Source organism: Eumetopias jubatus, unplaced genomic scaffold (assembly GCF_037043125.1).
Source record: "Eumetopias jubatus isolate StellerSeaLion01/CBP00866 unplaced genomic scaffold, mEumJub1_p1.0 scaffold_14, whole genome shotgun sequence".
Classification (NCBI taxonomy): domain Eukaryota; kingdom Metazoa; phylum Chordata; class Mammalia; order Carnivora; family Otariidae; genus Eumetopias; species Eumetopias jubatus.
In genome coordinates, this window is record NW_028274820.1 from 52,732,777 (window position 1) to 52,749,319 (window position 16,543).

At 35.4% G+C, this 16,543-nt stretch overlaps 1 protein-coding gene across 5 annotated transcripts in view; it reads left to right on the forward strand.

The window, feature by feature from the left end:
• Positions 1-16,543, forward strand: part of HDAC9 (histone deacetylase 9) — a 733,933-nt gene that overhangs the window by 446,038 nt on the left and 271,352 nt on the right. For all 5 annotated transcript variants that reach the window (XM_088018628.1, XM_088018630.1, XM_088018632.1 and 2 more), the window contains 2 exons: positions 1,559-1,692; positions 14,634-14,754. In XM_088018628.1, coding sequence (XP_087874754.1) covers positions 1,559-1,692; positions 14,634-14,754 — 255 coding nt within the window. The remainder of the gene's footprint in view (positions 1-1,558; positions 1,693-14,633; positions 14,755-16,543) is intronic.

The following is a 16,543-nucleotide window of genomic DNA, read 5'->3' on the forward strand; positions in this document are numbered from 1 at the left end:
CTTTGGAGATGGAGTGTCCAGAGGATACTAAGGTTTCTTGCTTGAGCAATGGTGGGTCATGATGACCTTTACTAAAATGAAGGATACTGTGCATGGCTTAAGATGATGAACTCAAATCTGAGACATTCTCACTTTATAAAAACCATGAGACATCCAAATGGAGATTTTGGATGGCAATTCAATAGACAAGTGTGCAAGTGTACTGCTTAGAAGAGGGATCAACATTAAGGATGAAAATGTGAGTCAGGGGCACAGGGATGTATTTTGAAGGCATTTGAGTGTTACGATTGGATGTTATTTGGACCAGCAAAGCAAAGTAACGTTTTTTTCTTAGACATAATTTTTACCACATGGTTTCAAAATACATATGTCATTATTCTGCAATACTCAGATAAATATTTTCCCCTCTTGAGTAGCATTCCTCTAACATGAGATTGTAAGTCAAAGAGAGAATAAAATGCATTAATTAAACTTACTTTACAATAAAAAATTACTGGTCTTTATCTGTTCTTGAATAGATACTTATTTTTGCTCTTTAATTTTGGTCTTGAATTCTTTTGCCCTCATTCCCTGCCCCCAGATAATGTATTTCTATGGTAATTTGTTGGAATATTTGATTGGTTAAATGATTTCTTATGTCAGGCAATTTTGTAAGTAACATGTTTTCCCCCCAAGGAATTGGATTAAGGGTGGAAATCTTTTCAAAATTAACCAGAGTTATAATTATCATCTAATTTGTTGCTTTAAAAAGCCCTATTTTATGTATCCATAATAGTTTGTTTCATCATAGTTTTAAGAATCTTTCTCATCATAGGGTCTAACTAAAATATGAAATATGTTAACTCATGATAATTTAAAAGCAGATTTTATTCATCAGGTATCTATGGAATCTCTACTGAAAGTAGTACAATTAATTCACTTTTTTTTTTACTTTTTCATTTTTTTAGAGAAAAACTTCAAATGTCCCACAGTGTTATAAGATCTACGGTATCCATTATTGCTTACAGACTGGCATAAATTTTGAGAAAAGCACAATAAGCAGGGAGGAAACTGCACAACTCTGAAGGACTTGCTAAGCAGAATAGGCAAGCTGTTGGAAAGTCTTCTAGTTTATTACAAGGCCTGATCCAAAGTGAAGGTAGAATTACTCATGAAATTAATTCATGATTTAAAGAGTCAGCTCATTTTGTGGCTTCAGTGATAAAATTTAGACCTTTACTGAATTGAATTATCTGTCTAAATGTACTTCATAAGATACTGGTAAAATTACAGTATTTTTAAAAGTTTCTTAAGATATTACCGTCTTCATCACTACAGATTTACTAAGCTAGGGTCTGAGTACTGATTAATCCATGGGTTAACCTTTTTTTGCATTTATATCCAGATACACAAGACTAAATAGTTCTTATGTGCTAGGAATTTGCAAATATGTATTATTTCTCTGTTTGTAAATTTATTTTTAAAAGAATATCTTTTTGGGGATAGTCATATTGTCATCTAACTTGTGTCATTACCTTGTATCATTACTCAATCTTGCACTGTTTTCTTTGTCCTGAAGGAATTGCTTACGACCCTCTGATGCTGAAACACCAGTGCATTTGTGGCAATTCCACCACCCACCCTGAGCATGCTGGACGAATACAGAGCATCTGGTCACGACTGCAAGAAACTGGGCTGCTAAATAAATGTGAGGTAATCCTAAATTGGCCACATTCTTTTACTTACTTAAATAAATCCTGTAAAGAGGCCAGTATTCATTTGGGTGATAGTAGAAAAATGTTAATGCTGGAGCACAAACACCATGATGGATGAACCATCATTGGTACTAGTAGCATAGCACTTATGACCTGACTCTGGGCTGTGCACATAGTAGAGACTCAGTCCATGTTGATGGACTGAGCAGCTGCATGATATATGTGTGCTATTATTGCAGCACTTTTTGGTATATACGTTGCATGGTTGTTTCCAAATAGGTGTCATTTATTGAGTTAATTTTCTGAGAAACTCTACAAACTGTTAAGTGCTAAGTGGTTGTTATTTCTAATTATAAACTATATAGTGAACTCAGATATATGCCAAATTTGCCTATGGAATTTAAAGATTAACTGTTCTCCTACCAAGAAAATTCACTTCTTTTTATTGAAGTGGCTGATGTTCTTACATTTTTATGGTAGAGGTTTGAGTACTTTTATTTTATTGGTATTTATTTAGATTCACTTCTGCTGATTCCTCTTGAGTCCCATTTTTCATTTAGAAAAATCTATTTCTTAGGCTTTCCAAAGTAAAAATACTATCAATTCAAAAAGGCTCCTATTGTCAGATTTGCAAATTATGTAACAGTCAGCAGCTGTTTGATTTAGTTGCTATAAATGTCCGTTTTTGCTTAAAACCCAGTAACATTCTATATTTGAGTCTAAGACATTTTTAAAAGAAAAATATCCCCCATGTTTTTTTTCACACTAATTTAACATTTATTGATCAAAGGTATTTTATATTGTGTTCCAAACATGTTCTAGGGGCTAGAATTACAGGATTTCGCAAGACAAATAAAGTCCCTGTTATAGACTGACAGTTTAACATGTTGCTCTTTGGTTTTGTTGTCAGTCTTTGCAGATCAGTGAAGGAAATCCAATCTAGTTCTCACCAGTTTAGGAAAAAATTAAATGGATAATATTTTGACTATAGTTATTATCATGAGGAGACAAATATTGAGACTACATTGAATTCACTATACTTTGATAAAATAAAAAAGCAATCTTTGGTACTCCTTTTAAGCTAATTAATTTTTGGCAACCCAAAATGTAGTCCAGAATATTCCTATTGAAAGCCAGTTTAGTTTAAGGCAAATCTGTAAAATAATTTCAATTGAGACAGGAATGTCAAAGCAGACAGAATATTTCTTAGAGTTATGCGCACTTGCCTATATTTGGTAGCCTGAGTTACATCAGTCTGATCCTTCTTCTCTGCAAAGTAGTAAACATGAAAGAATTTGAGCTAGATTTATTTCTCTGATTTCTTTCTTGTGAAAAAGCCTATTATTCATCTTTTGCCAGTAGCATCCATATTATATGGCAGAAGACTTTTTCATACTTTATGGTAAATTATAAAGTTATCATTAAGGTTTTTATGTTTTTGATGATGCACTTTGGAGGCTAAACCACTCTGTCGTCTACACAATCCCATATGGAGTAAATGAAGTAAACCAGCAAGGGGACTTATCTGTGGTGAACTGGTCTTAATGGACATTGATTCATGTGAACATTCTTGTTTCACCTTTGCATCAACTATAGATGTTTTCCAGCGTGACATTCTTTCTGTGCTTTTACCAACTAAGGCATTGCTGTTTACATTTTTTTTTCACTTTCAGGTCTTTATTAAATCCTGGACCCTTACCCCAGCCATTCCAAATTAGCAGTGGCTGATCACAGTCTTCAAATGCGCTGTTAGATTATGGTATTCCTCAAATCTATTACCTGAGGGAATACTGGCTATGAAAGGAGCAAAGTGCCCAGAAATAAATGGAATGTAATATAGCTCACACTAGTCTTAACATTTAAAAATCTGTTATCCATTTCTGATCAGGCTTCTTTTTCAGTTCCCCATACATCAGAGTATTTTAGTTCTATATTATTTGAAAGCATAAAATTCAATTTATACAACAGCACTTGACTGATGTGATATCAGACCAAGGGTGAAATGGTAGAAGTACAGAAGGGCTGATGAGAACGAGTGAATCTAGCCCCAGCCCAGTCAGCTAAATAAGTGTCTCTCTGGAAGCAATCACACAATTACAAATAATGCACTTGAAAGCCCAGATCAGCAGATTTGCTCTTAATGAAGGCCAAGCACAAAAATATGATCCATAACTTCACAGTAATATAAACAGAACACTCTTTTTGCTAACATAGTTTGAAAACAGTTCACCAGTTTGATTTCTTAAGTGATGAAATTGTTGCCCATAATATATTTATTTGCTCCTATATTATCAGGTATCTATGACTTTATTCTGACCTAATCTTAAAATGGAATTTCTAAAACCATTAAAAAACATTTTAAGATACCTAGGAATTTGATGTTTGTGTGTAAATGATTTTAGGAATATTCAAAATGGAATTTTAAAAATGATCCATAATCAAACAAATATTACCCTTTTCCAGAGACTTTCAGGTTCTATATAAAATAAAACAAAGTAAAAAAAGGGGTAAAACAGAACCACAAGAAACATGACTTATTTTTTTTCCCTGATTGTTTCTACTGGACAAGTTGGGGAGAAAATAAAAAGGGAACATACAGAGATTATTTCAAACCAGTTTAGCCCATTCAGAAATAGTAGAATCTACTTCCTTAGCCAGTATTCTCCCTAGTAAATGCAACTAAAACAAGTGATATATGTTTATTGTGGATTTTCTTTTAAAGTTTTTGATTTGACAAGTTAAATTTTTTTTAATATTTATTTATTTATTTATTTGAGAGAGAGAATGAGATAGAGCATGAGAGGGGGGAGGGTCAGAGGGAGAAGCAGACTCCCTGCTGAGCAGGGAGCCCAATGCGGGACTTGATCCCGGGACTCCAGGATCATGACCCGAGCCGAAGGCAGTCACTTGACCAACTGAGCCACCCAGTCACCCTTGACAAGTTAAATCTAATGTACACATTTATTAATATATTACTAGCCATCTTTCAAGGATGCTAACCTTTCTGTCTCAAGCCAAATTATTTTGAAAGTTTCAGTGATGCAGAAGAGCAAAACCACAGAAACATAAATCAAGCCTTTTAGCAATTCACCAAAACTCAACAATCAGTTGTTGAAAAATCAGGAGAGAAGTATACTATAAGTGGCAAGTGGCTAGGTACATGGCAGGTGCATTAACCAGTTAAAGAGGCAAAAAGTTTCCTATATAGGCTAATAGATTTTTCGGTTCGTGTTTATGAACCTCCTGTAGAGATCAAGGCCAATGACAGTATCTTCCAATTGGACTTGACTTATTCACTCCAAGAGAAAGAATTAGATTTCAGCTTGGGTATGAATGAATATTTACCAGGATGGCTGAAGGACTTAAGGAGAATGAGACCTTTCTTTCTAAATTTGTGTAGGTAGGACTATCAGGAAGTTGAAGTCCAGCTCTGTTTGTTCCTGGATCATGTCTAGAGCATACATTCCTGAGAGGGTAAAATCTATGTGTCTAAGACTCCAGGGATGTGAGTACCAGCCCTTTTGTCTAGGTTATCACTCTTTCCTAAGCAGTATAGATAAATGCCTGACCTGGTTGTAAACAGTAAGAACTCTGCTAAGTTGTCTCACAGGAGAGAGGATTTATTAGATTTTGTAGAAAAGGATATAAGATATAATCTAATAAGAATATGACACCTAGAAGCTGGGTCAGTTTGTTTTTCCCCCACATCCAGAGAGTGTTGTGCTGTCTTTGAACACTATTTTCCTGCCAGGTTTGTGTAGCTACCCATAGTTAGGGTTTAGCCTTTGCTTTCAATGAAGGAATCAACAGAGTTCTGGGGACATATCTCTGGCCAGCAAGCAGAAACCTGAGGCTGGGTAAGTGGTGTTCATTTATCGATTACAGTGGTGCTCAAATGTTAGCATATATCAGAATCACTGGGAATGCTAAGACACAGATTGCTGGGCTCCAGATTCAGAGTTTCAGATTCAACAGTAGTGGAGTCCTATTGGAGTGAGGTCTATGAATTTGTGTTGCTAACACGTGTCTGAGTAATCCCGAGACTGCTGATCTGGCCATCACACTTTAAGAACAGGGATACATCGATTCAACAAACAGTATATCAAAATTTTTATTTTCCCAGGCTCCTGTGTTAGGAACTGGAAATATAATACCAAGAAGATGCATACCCTGCCTACAAGGAGGTTACTGTATGGTGGGATCAGCAAACATTAATCAAATGATCACATAAATAAATAAATAAATAATTACAAGATCCCAAGAGGATTTGAGTCACTAGTTTATGTTACAGTTATTTTAAAGACTCTTGCTGATTGAGCTTGGGGAAGAAATAAAATGAGAAAGACTGTGGCCCGCTGCCTCCATAGTCTTGACAGCATCAGAAGGGCCATCTAAATAAGAGATAGAAGTGGAAATATCACATCTTAGACTTCAGGGAGAAAATACCCCAGACCTGATGCTGAATACTTTGCTCTCTTTCTGTTTTTATTCACATTCATTTTAGGATTACTGTTCCACTGGGAAAACAGTAAGGAGTCTCAATTTTACTGGCATTCAGAGAAAAGTCAGCTTCCCTCAACCAACAGAATAGTCAATTTTGCAATTAAACAATGATATGATAGAAAAGATGGCAATTTGAAAACATTTAAAGTCCTCCTTTGTTTCAAAATAACAGACTGATCCACAAATCAGACTTATGTCTGATTGTGTCAGTTTATTTAGCAGTGTAGAAAAATTAATCAAAATGGATTCCTTCAAGGGTTATTGTTCAACGTTAGATTTGACCTTAGTACTGCCATTAATTATCTGTATACTTTTGTCAAATCATTTAACCTTACTGATCCTTGGTTTTCCCATGTGTAAGATGAGGCTCTTAAGCAGGATATTTGCTAGGATCTTTTCCAACTCTGATATCATATGAAATTAGATGGCTAAGAGTTCATTTGGAACATAACACTTTCTTTGGTTAAGAGTAGATGAAATTTTTAGGATATTTAGTAAACATACTGCTTTTTATTTTGTAAGCTATAGTGTAAGTTGGTTGTGCTTACTAGTCCTGATTAGCAGCCAGGGAAAACATTAGTCTTCATTATATTAGATTACAGTGGTTACGTGGGTTAACTTCTTTTGGCATGACGTGGCACTGTTTTTTGAAAATTGAGGTGGTTAGTAGTCCTTCATGCCAGTACTATTTAATTTTTTCCCCTATTGAATCATTCATATTTAGTTTAGTGATTCTGTTGGGAGCAAAAAGCAGAATCAGCAGCTTTCTTGTCACCGGTAAGAAATGGATCTGTAGGGGTTATTTGTCCTCTTTAGGAACAAGCCCTTTGATTAGGTAGCCAGGTTTCTAAAATGTGTGTGCCCTGAAGAAAAGAATGTGCTTTTCTGTGCTTAAAAAATTGTAGAGAATGACCCATCATCTGTTAGAAATGCACTTGCAGTTGTTTTTCCAGAAGTGTTCATGACTCTCAGCCCCACCAAGCCACCCACAGACATTTTCTTGCTCTCACATTTGTTTTGAGAATAATAACATTTTATAATGCTTTTGTTGGATTACATATTACGTGGAATTTGCATTGGCTCTTTGTGACTAATATTGAATAACTTTGTTTTGCTTAATTCATAAGTAAAAACCATAAGCAACATACTGTGCTGAAATGTTTAACTCTTTTATTCAAGTGCCAACCCAAAGTAATTACAAAGCAATTCTGGGACCTGAAACCAAGCTACTGTTGCCCCTTCGGACTTCCTCAGCAGTTCCAATGAGAGCAGCTTTAATGTAAAATCTTAAGATGCTAAGAAACTCAAGGCTAGGGTCCCATTCTTTTCCTGCACATACAGGTGATTTTAAAAGATCTTTTGCAAATCTAAATAAAGAAATATAATACTCTTTGGAGAAATACTTTTGAAATGTGCGGGTTTTCTGACATCAGTGCTACAAAGCACTAAATGCTGCAAGTTAATTCAATTAAATATTTGTTTTATAGAGTAATCTAACTAGATGGCAGCACATAACAGCTTACTGTTTTGTTTAGTTTGCAAAACATTTTTTTTGTGTGTGTTTGTGTCTTAGAATCTAACCACAAAGCAGTAAGGGAGTCTTGTGAATTGTCTCTAAAGGATATGGCAGTCTTGGGAAGCAGTACAAATGATCTAGATGTGATGAGTAAACCAGGGTACATTATGTCATTATTCTGAGAGACTTTTGTAAATCATAGTAGAGTGGACCTACGCAGATAAATACATTAAAATTACTTGTGCAGCCTGTATTCAGAATTAAGATGATTTAGAATTTTTTGTTTTGATTTTTATTTCTGAAAAAAAGGAAGAATTAATGTGGAAAACAACCAACAAAAGGAAATAAAACAGGCTGCCCTTCTGAGTCCATTTGGAAAGTGAGACAGGATTTTTTTAAACAGCAGCATTAAAGCTTATTAGCAAAAATGAACAGTTACATGTTTTTCAACCATCTGAAAATTGCAGTTCTAAAGTAATACAAAATATTTATTGTGACAAAATTTTTTTCATATGTAATTACTATTTAAAAAATCAGGGCTTTAACCCAAACCATTAAAACGTTCATTTACAGTTGTTTACAAAATAATTATAATATAGGAGATGTAGTTACATGAAATCATTAAAATTGAGCAGTTACACTAAAGGGTAACATTTTTTACTTTTTGATGAGTATAATGTTTTGAAATGAGTGAAAAGAAAACATTAAAAAATATATAGTACATATCCTTTTTACCACTCAGACCTTTATTATTGAGTGGGATTTGCTGTTTTTCTGAAGTGCTTTTCCAATTGTTCTATGCACCCTGAAATATTTTTAAATAAATTGTAATGATCGAATCAAGCAGTTTTCCAAGCAAGTAGAGGCACTTGTTTCGAGGAACAGATAGACCTTTTTTACTTCCCAACCTTCACTGTGATAAGCATTAATTGTAACTACTCTTTAGTTTGAAATGTGGGTTAGTACAGTGTCAGTATCTTGAATTCACTTAAAAGCAGAATGAATGGACAGCTCCCTCTTACCTGTAGTTCTGGACCTAGGATGCCCATTAAAATCCACAGGGTGGTTCTAACTATCTGGATGCCCAGGCTGTCCCCAGATAAAGTTAATCAGAAGCTCTGGAGGTAGGACCCAGGCAACAATACCAATACCTTTTAAACTTCCAGAGCTGATTCCAAGGTGCAGATAATATTAAAAATCACTGCAACAGAAACTGAGCTTCTTAACATAAGCTTAATGAAGTAGAGACAAAAAGGTTAATAGAGTCAAATATTTGGAGATGGGAGAGTAACAGAACCTGGCTAAGAAACAAAGGTAGCATTAACTCAGAAGTTCCATACGCAAACTTAAAAATTGGGAAAAGTGTTCGTTATTTTGAAGTTATCGGAGGGTAGGAATGTGAATTCTAAAAAGTACTCTTATTTTTCAATTATGATGAAGCATATAAGAAATTGGCTTCAAAAAATAGCTAGTATTCCTTTGAAAAGCTTCCTAGTGTGATTTCCTCTCTTGCCTCAACCATAGTAATTTATTGCTCTGATTATTATGTTTGCTTCCCTGAGACAAATACATAAATTAAAATAAAGGATATTTTGTTGAGTTTTTGTGTATAAGATTATTTCATATAGAATCTTACCATTTTAAGGATGAAGGGGAACATCAAAGTAATTTGGTCCAACCTCCTAATTTTATAAATAGAGAAACAAAGTTCCAGAAATGTGCCTCCTAGCTGGCTACAGGCATGTTAGAGATAGGCGAGAGTCAGAACCTAGAACTCAGGGCTCCTTACTTGCAGTGTATTTTCTTTCCATGTGACTGACAGAAGGACCACAAGCCTGTTGGGCTGCCTGTCTGCTTAATTACCTCCTTCCTTCTCTCACTCCCCTTACTTTAAAAGAAAAACTCTGACGGGAAAAGGTTATTAGACCACGAGGGATATTGGAAGGAAAGAATGCAGTTGTAGGTGGCAGGGAGGGTTGAAACTATCCTTTATGTAAAATTTAAAGAAACAATTGGTTGTAGCATTTGAAAACTCCAGTAGGTACACTTGGGCATGAGCAATGAGACCAGATTTTTGAATTTGTTTAAGAGAGAGAAGTGTATCAAGAAAAATGAACAGGCCGTGAACTGACCCATTAAATATTAAGTATGGAATTTGTAACAGAAGGTAACTTTGACACTCCTACGTCATTTATGATTCTTTAACTTTTGAAGTCTGCAACCCTGTGAATTTTTGTAGGAAAAAAATAAAAAAGCATCCCTATATTTAGGGACACTGGATGAAATATCTTCAGAAAATGAAATATTTCAGGGGAAATTATTGCCTAATATGTCACCACTTTGAAAATGATTAAAGAAAATGGGGTCTCCCCCAGCAGAGGCAGGTACTTTGACTTGTCAAATTTAAGTTGGACATTTTCTCTTAGTTTGGAACTGCCACAAAATGAGCCCTTTCATGTCCTCAATAATACCAAACCAATGCAATCCATCTGTTCTGCTAAATTATTTCTAGTTCCCTAACCAAAGGCACTGCTTTTTCATGCATTTTATCATGATTTTATGCCCTTTATTATATTTTACAAAAGGTTCTGATTCCTCCAGGGCCAATGAGAACTGATTAGGACACTGGCCTCAATCCAGGCTTTGAACACAGGAGGGGAAGGAATAGAACTGTTTCCTTTTTCCCCTGCTCCTTGGCAGAAAAAAATATGAATGTATACCGTGTGTGTGCTCTGTGTGTGGGTGGGTGTGGGTAGGCTGCATTTTATCCTGTCACAGTATGACTTTGTAGATCATGTTCGGAACATTCCTTTTATAATCAGGTTGCATTAATGGGCTTTATTTCAGAAAGACTGTTTCTTTAGGAAAGAACCATGGTGTGTTGTGAGACTCAGTGATATGGTCATTTTACATAACTTCAGTCAACTTCAAACCTGAATGTAGACTGTTTGGGTCTCTAAACTAAATAAGATCATATACCCCAGGTACTTAGCACTGAGAGTAGGCACTCTGCATGTTAGTTTCTTTCCTACTGTCAGGGAAGAACTGCTTGAATGCAAGTACAGAAAATGAAAATATAATAATGAATACAACCTACATCACAGGGTTTCTTTATTAGGAAGATGAAAGAAGAGCTGTAAGTTTTCTTTCCTAAGCCTATATTGGTAAGGTATTTAAGGACTTATATTTAGATTTCAAGTAAGAAAGACCCAGAAGAATGCCATCCCTTATATGCATTGAGTGTCCAAATATACTCAGAATTCTCAAAAATCCTTTTGGTCAGAATCATAGATGACTTTAGATAGACATCCTGCATGCTGAGTATCTCTGAGAACGGAAATCAGTATCTCCCTAAATTATGATTATTGGAGCACTTTATCCTATTTTGTGACTCATTATGCTGTTGACCTTTGACTCAAGAGAGCATCATGAGAGAGAAATGAAAGAATAAAGGCTACACAGGAAATAGAAAATATGGGAAGGGCTTGAATGAAAATATCTATATTTAAGCATAAACATATAATAAATTGCTGATGATAATACCAGAAATGAGAATTGTTGGGAACCTCAATTTGAGAGGAAAAGTTAAATGTGACAAATTTAAGACATCTGATAAAAGTGACACAAAATGGACCTACCCCAGGAGATCCTATGTGTTAAGAAGGAAAACTATTGCTATTTCAGGATTTTCAGCTTAGTCATCCACCAAGTTTCCACAGCAGTGCCCCTGTGAGATATAAATCTCCGAACATGCTTTCTCCAGATCATTTCTCTAGGTAGAAACATTTTTCATACTGAGTTGGTTTTTACTGCTCCCTTTCTGTAGAAACATGCACATCCTCTTTGTAGGTCTTGTTGTCTAGCATTCATAGAAGCAGAGCTGATTATCAAGAATAAGCCCTACATTATATTCAGTGTAATTATTTTTTAAGAAATATATTCTCTAATAACAAAAAGAACCAGTATGAAATGCTTCCTTGGAGTCATAAGGGAACAGAAGAGGGGGGCAGAAAGAAATCAAAGTGCAAACTTAGGACCTGTCTTACATTTTAATAGTGAAAGGTAGAACAAGAGTGTGAACCAGAGCAGAATACCTTCCGAGTAAGTCAGTGCTAAATAGGCTGCACCAGATGTCCTCTCCTTACTGTCAGTTAACTGATACCACACAAGAGGGTAACTGAGAGTCAGCAGGTGTCCTTTTATGATTTATCAGCATTTGGGCTACCATCAATAATTAAATCTTGTTAGCAGATTATTTTTGAAGTGTGTGATTGAGCATTCAAATGTCAGTGGGATTGTGGGAGAATGAGAAAGGAGTTGGGACAAGCATGAAGTGTATGGTATGTGAATATATGTGACTAGTTTATGAAAACATAAAGATATGTTTATTGTTAATGGTATTTAATGTTATGCCAGAGGCAAAAATTCAATTTAGAGTTGAAAAACATATCTTTATAGAGAAAGAGAAAGGGAAAAAAATTGACAAAACTGTATGATAGCAGTCAAAATGTGGGTTTGATTGTTAGCTATAGAACTGAGGTTGTTTAAGATATAGATGTTTCAGTGTATTGGGATGTGAAATGTTAGTGGCTCTTAATTTCATAGACTCACAGAAATGAAAGCTGGAAGCCCTATTATTTCATGTTGTTCATTATTCTGCCAGACTAAGACTGGTTACCACAGTCTGGTTTCCAGTGCTATGCTCATTCCAATTTTAGGTGACTCAGACCGTGGAGTTACCACTGTTTATCTTGGGGGATTTTCCACCAGCTGAAATCTCACAGTTAAAATGTTAACCTTTAATATTTCTTTGAGCATTCTCTTGCTTATTTTATCTCATTATTTGCTCTTCTCTTTCTTTGGTTGTTCTGGTCTTTCATAAATGCTTCCAAATTTAATGTTTACCAGCAAGCCACCTATGTCAATAACATGTTTATTTATTGATCAGATCAGTGGCTGACCATGTGGCCATGATTAAATTTGCCTTTATCTTCGGCATTACTTACCTGGTTTAATTTCATCATTCAGCACCTAACTGGAAATAATTTCTCTACAGGATTTAAAATTTTTTTCTAGAAATGTAAATTGGGTGTCAAAAACCGGGAACTTCAATGCTATGACAAAGAAAATTCCATAAGCATTTGTTTATTTATTTGGCACATAATAGCACAGTGTCAAGAAGTTTCTGTTTTACATCATTCCCACTACCTTGTTCTTACCCCTCGGGTCCCCCACCATTCCTCTCTCACTGTGACATGATGATTTATTTTCTGTGACAAGCGCAGCTCTGCCCTCTACCCAGTAAACCCCTAGGAAGTGTCCGCATATTGAGATTTTCCCAGCCTACTCCCTTAAACATCAACAGCAACCACATCTCCTTAAACTAGGGAGGTTGAGTATGGAATTGTCCTGGTCCTGAGAGAGGTGTTGTTGTCTCTTGATGTTTCCATGTCAGCTGGTGATTCCATGGTCAGGAACATGAGAGGACGACATTCCCTGAACAGATTCTCTTTGAATTACAGTGTAGTTCTCTACTATACAATACTAGGAATTAACATTACAAGTACCTTGTTGTGACACATATTTTAAGTGAAATGTTAATACTGCCTGGGTAATTTTAGGAAGCACAGCAATTTTCAAAAGTATGGCTAATTAACTCCATACATCAGCATGATGTTTTTTAATTTTTATTTATTTTTATTTTTTTAAAGATTTTATTTATTTGTCAGAATGAGAGAGAGAGAGAGAGACAGAGAGAGCGCACGCACTCTCACAAGCAGGGGGAGCAGCAGAGGGAGAAGCAGGCTCCTGCTGAGCAGGGAGCCTGTTGTGGGGCTCCATTCCAGGACCCTGGGACCATGACCTGAGCCGAAGGCAGTTGTTTAACTGATTGAGCCACCCAGGCATCCCCAACATGATGTTTATTGGGCTTATAGATATGCCAACTGAGAAATGTAGCCAGGAAGAATACTTTGCATATTGACTAACTGACGTTTCACTTAATGTACAATTTTTTCTATGTTGAAGGACCATGGTTTGTTAGTTGAAGTGCAAGTTTCTGCCTAGCATGTGCATAAAAATATTGACTGAGTCTAGAGTGTGTCAGACTATCTCTGCTAAACAGCAGTTTTTGTTTTTGCTTAATTTCTATTCTGTCACAGACTAGTGGTTTTATAAAATACATTAAATTACTATAAAAATAAAATAAAAAATGAAGACACCAAGATTATATTAGATTCAACAGACATAAAAATAGTCTGTCCAATTACTATAAAAGTTTCTAAATATCTACTCTGAATTTCTATATAGACCTCATCACGGACAGTTCATGAACAGTTCCTGAAATGTTACTGACCCCATTGGACACACTTTGAAACACTGATCTAGATTAGTAGTTCTGTGAGGTGCACATACATGAAGTGATCAGCATTTTGGTGATAATCAAATACATTAAAATGTATTGGTACTTACGTTCTTTAGGAAATAATAAAGAATTTGTTCCAACAACTTGTACAGGTGAGTGTAAAATAAGATTTTAATGAATTTACTTCTCAGCCAAACAGTAGCCCCTATTTTTGTTGTTGTTTTTTATTTATTTATTTTTTTGCCGCTGTTTGTTTTTAAGCTGCTACTTTTACAAAGGAGTTAACTATTAAATTTTTTATTATAGATTTATTTTTTATGCCAAAGACTATGCTTTATGTCAGTTGCCTGTTTAGGCATAAGCAATCCATAGGATCTGAACCTTACATACACTCCATTTTTCAAATGTTATTATGGTAGTTTACTAAGCAAATCAGTGTCACATTCCTGCATGATAAAATTCAGTTAATTGTTAATCATCTTAAATGTGACTTAGGTCTTACTTTCTTCTAAATGTTGTCAGTGGAGTACTGTAGGCTTCTGCTGTTTTCTTTCAGCGAATTCAAGGTCGAAAAGCCAGCCTGGAGGAAATACAGCTTGTTCATTCTGAACATCACTCACTGTTGTATGGCACCAACCCCCTGGATGGACAGAAGCTGGACCCCAGGACACTCCTAGGTCTGTACAGGTCTCCATTCTACTGAGAACAGCACATTCCAGCACTATCATTTGTCAATGCTCTTGTCAGTTCAAAATACTTGGCAAGCTGTGTGACAAAAAATCAGCTTTTCCAACAGCATTGCTCTGTGGAATGAGTTGTTTACAATAAAAGCCAATGTAGATTAAGAAAATTTTGCATTAGAAAAAATGATAATGCAAGTTCCATGATGTTTACTTTTAAATTAACCTTTATTTGAATAGTTTTTGTTCACTATGTTTCAGCCTACAGAAATGGATGCATTGTTGAGTTTGTTTGCCCACATTTTTAAACTAAAAGAAAAAAAGGTTTTCACATTCTTTATGCAAATTTATCTTCACCTTTCCAATTTCTTTTCTTTTAGTTCTTTTTTTCTATGACCTTAACAAACAAAGGGCACAGTACCAACTTACTTTAAGTCAAAATTCCTTATTACTATGCTAGAACACTGCATTTTATAGTAAGATTGCAATTTTTTTAATTTATTATTTTTTAAGTAATCTCTATACCCAACGTGGGGCTCAAACTCACAATCCAGGTTCAAGAGTTGCATGCTCTTCCAGCTGAGCCAGCCAGGCACCCTGCATTTTAAATCTTGGTATAATCTATTTAGTGAATGCTTAACTATGGAATTAAATAGTAAAAAGTAGATGGCAGAAGTAGAAAACTAATAAATATAATTTTTAATTAATATATAATTTTTCATGCATTTACCGTCAGGTTTTAAAATAAAATTTATGTTGCAGAGCTTTACATAAACTTATGAGTGATAGAAACAACAGATTTCAGAAAACAGTTTGTGACAAAACCGTATTTTTGCTAGAACAATTAATTATATTAAATTCATTAATCTTTTATAATGAAATAACAATACATGACATGACAATGTATGCCACAAGGATCATGTTTAAATATTTTAACTAAAAGGGTATTTTAGGGCTTTTTCTTGTCCCTTTCTTTCAAATAAACCTATTGTGTCAGATCCAAAGTATTGGACCCTTTAGCACCTAATTCAACACTATTTCTAGACAGTTTATGTTAACTGGTCCTAACCAGTTCAAAAACAAGGATATGGGGGGCGCCTGGGTGGCTCAGTTGGTTAAGCGACTGCCTTCGGCTCAGGTCATGATCCTGGAGTCCCAGGATCGAGTCCCACATCGGGCTCCCTGCTCAGCAGGGAATCTGCTTCTCCCTCTGACCCTCTTCCCTCTCGTGCTCTCTATCTCTCATTCTCTCTCTCTCAAATAAATAAAATCTTTAAAAAAAAAAAAAAAAAAAAACAAGGATATGGGGGCGCCTGGGTGGCTCACTTGGTTAAGCATCTGAATCTTGGTTTCATCTCAGGTCATGATCAAGCCCCCTTTTGGGCCCCTTGCTCAGCATGGAGTCTGCTTGAGATTCTCTCTTTCTCCCTCTGCCCCTCCCCGACCTTGTGTGCTCACACACTCTCTCTCTCAAATAAATAAATAAATAAATAAATAAATAAATAAATAAATAACCTTTAAAAAACCCCACAAAAGCAAGTATATGACATGTAATAGGCAGGCATCTTATAAAGCAATTATAAAGGGAAATTAACAGTTACCCATTATAATGCTTCCATTCTGCCTTTTTAAAACAAGTGGCAGGCATCCCTAAATTTATGAAGTAAAGGCATATGGGTGAGTGTATGTGAGCATGTGCATGCATGCAGGGTGGGTAGTGGTAGCTTGGAGAGAAATTGATAGAAATGGAAACATAAAGATTACTCAATTTTCATAACAAGTCAGG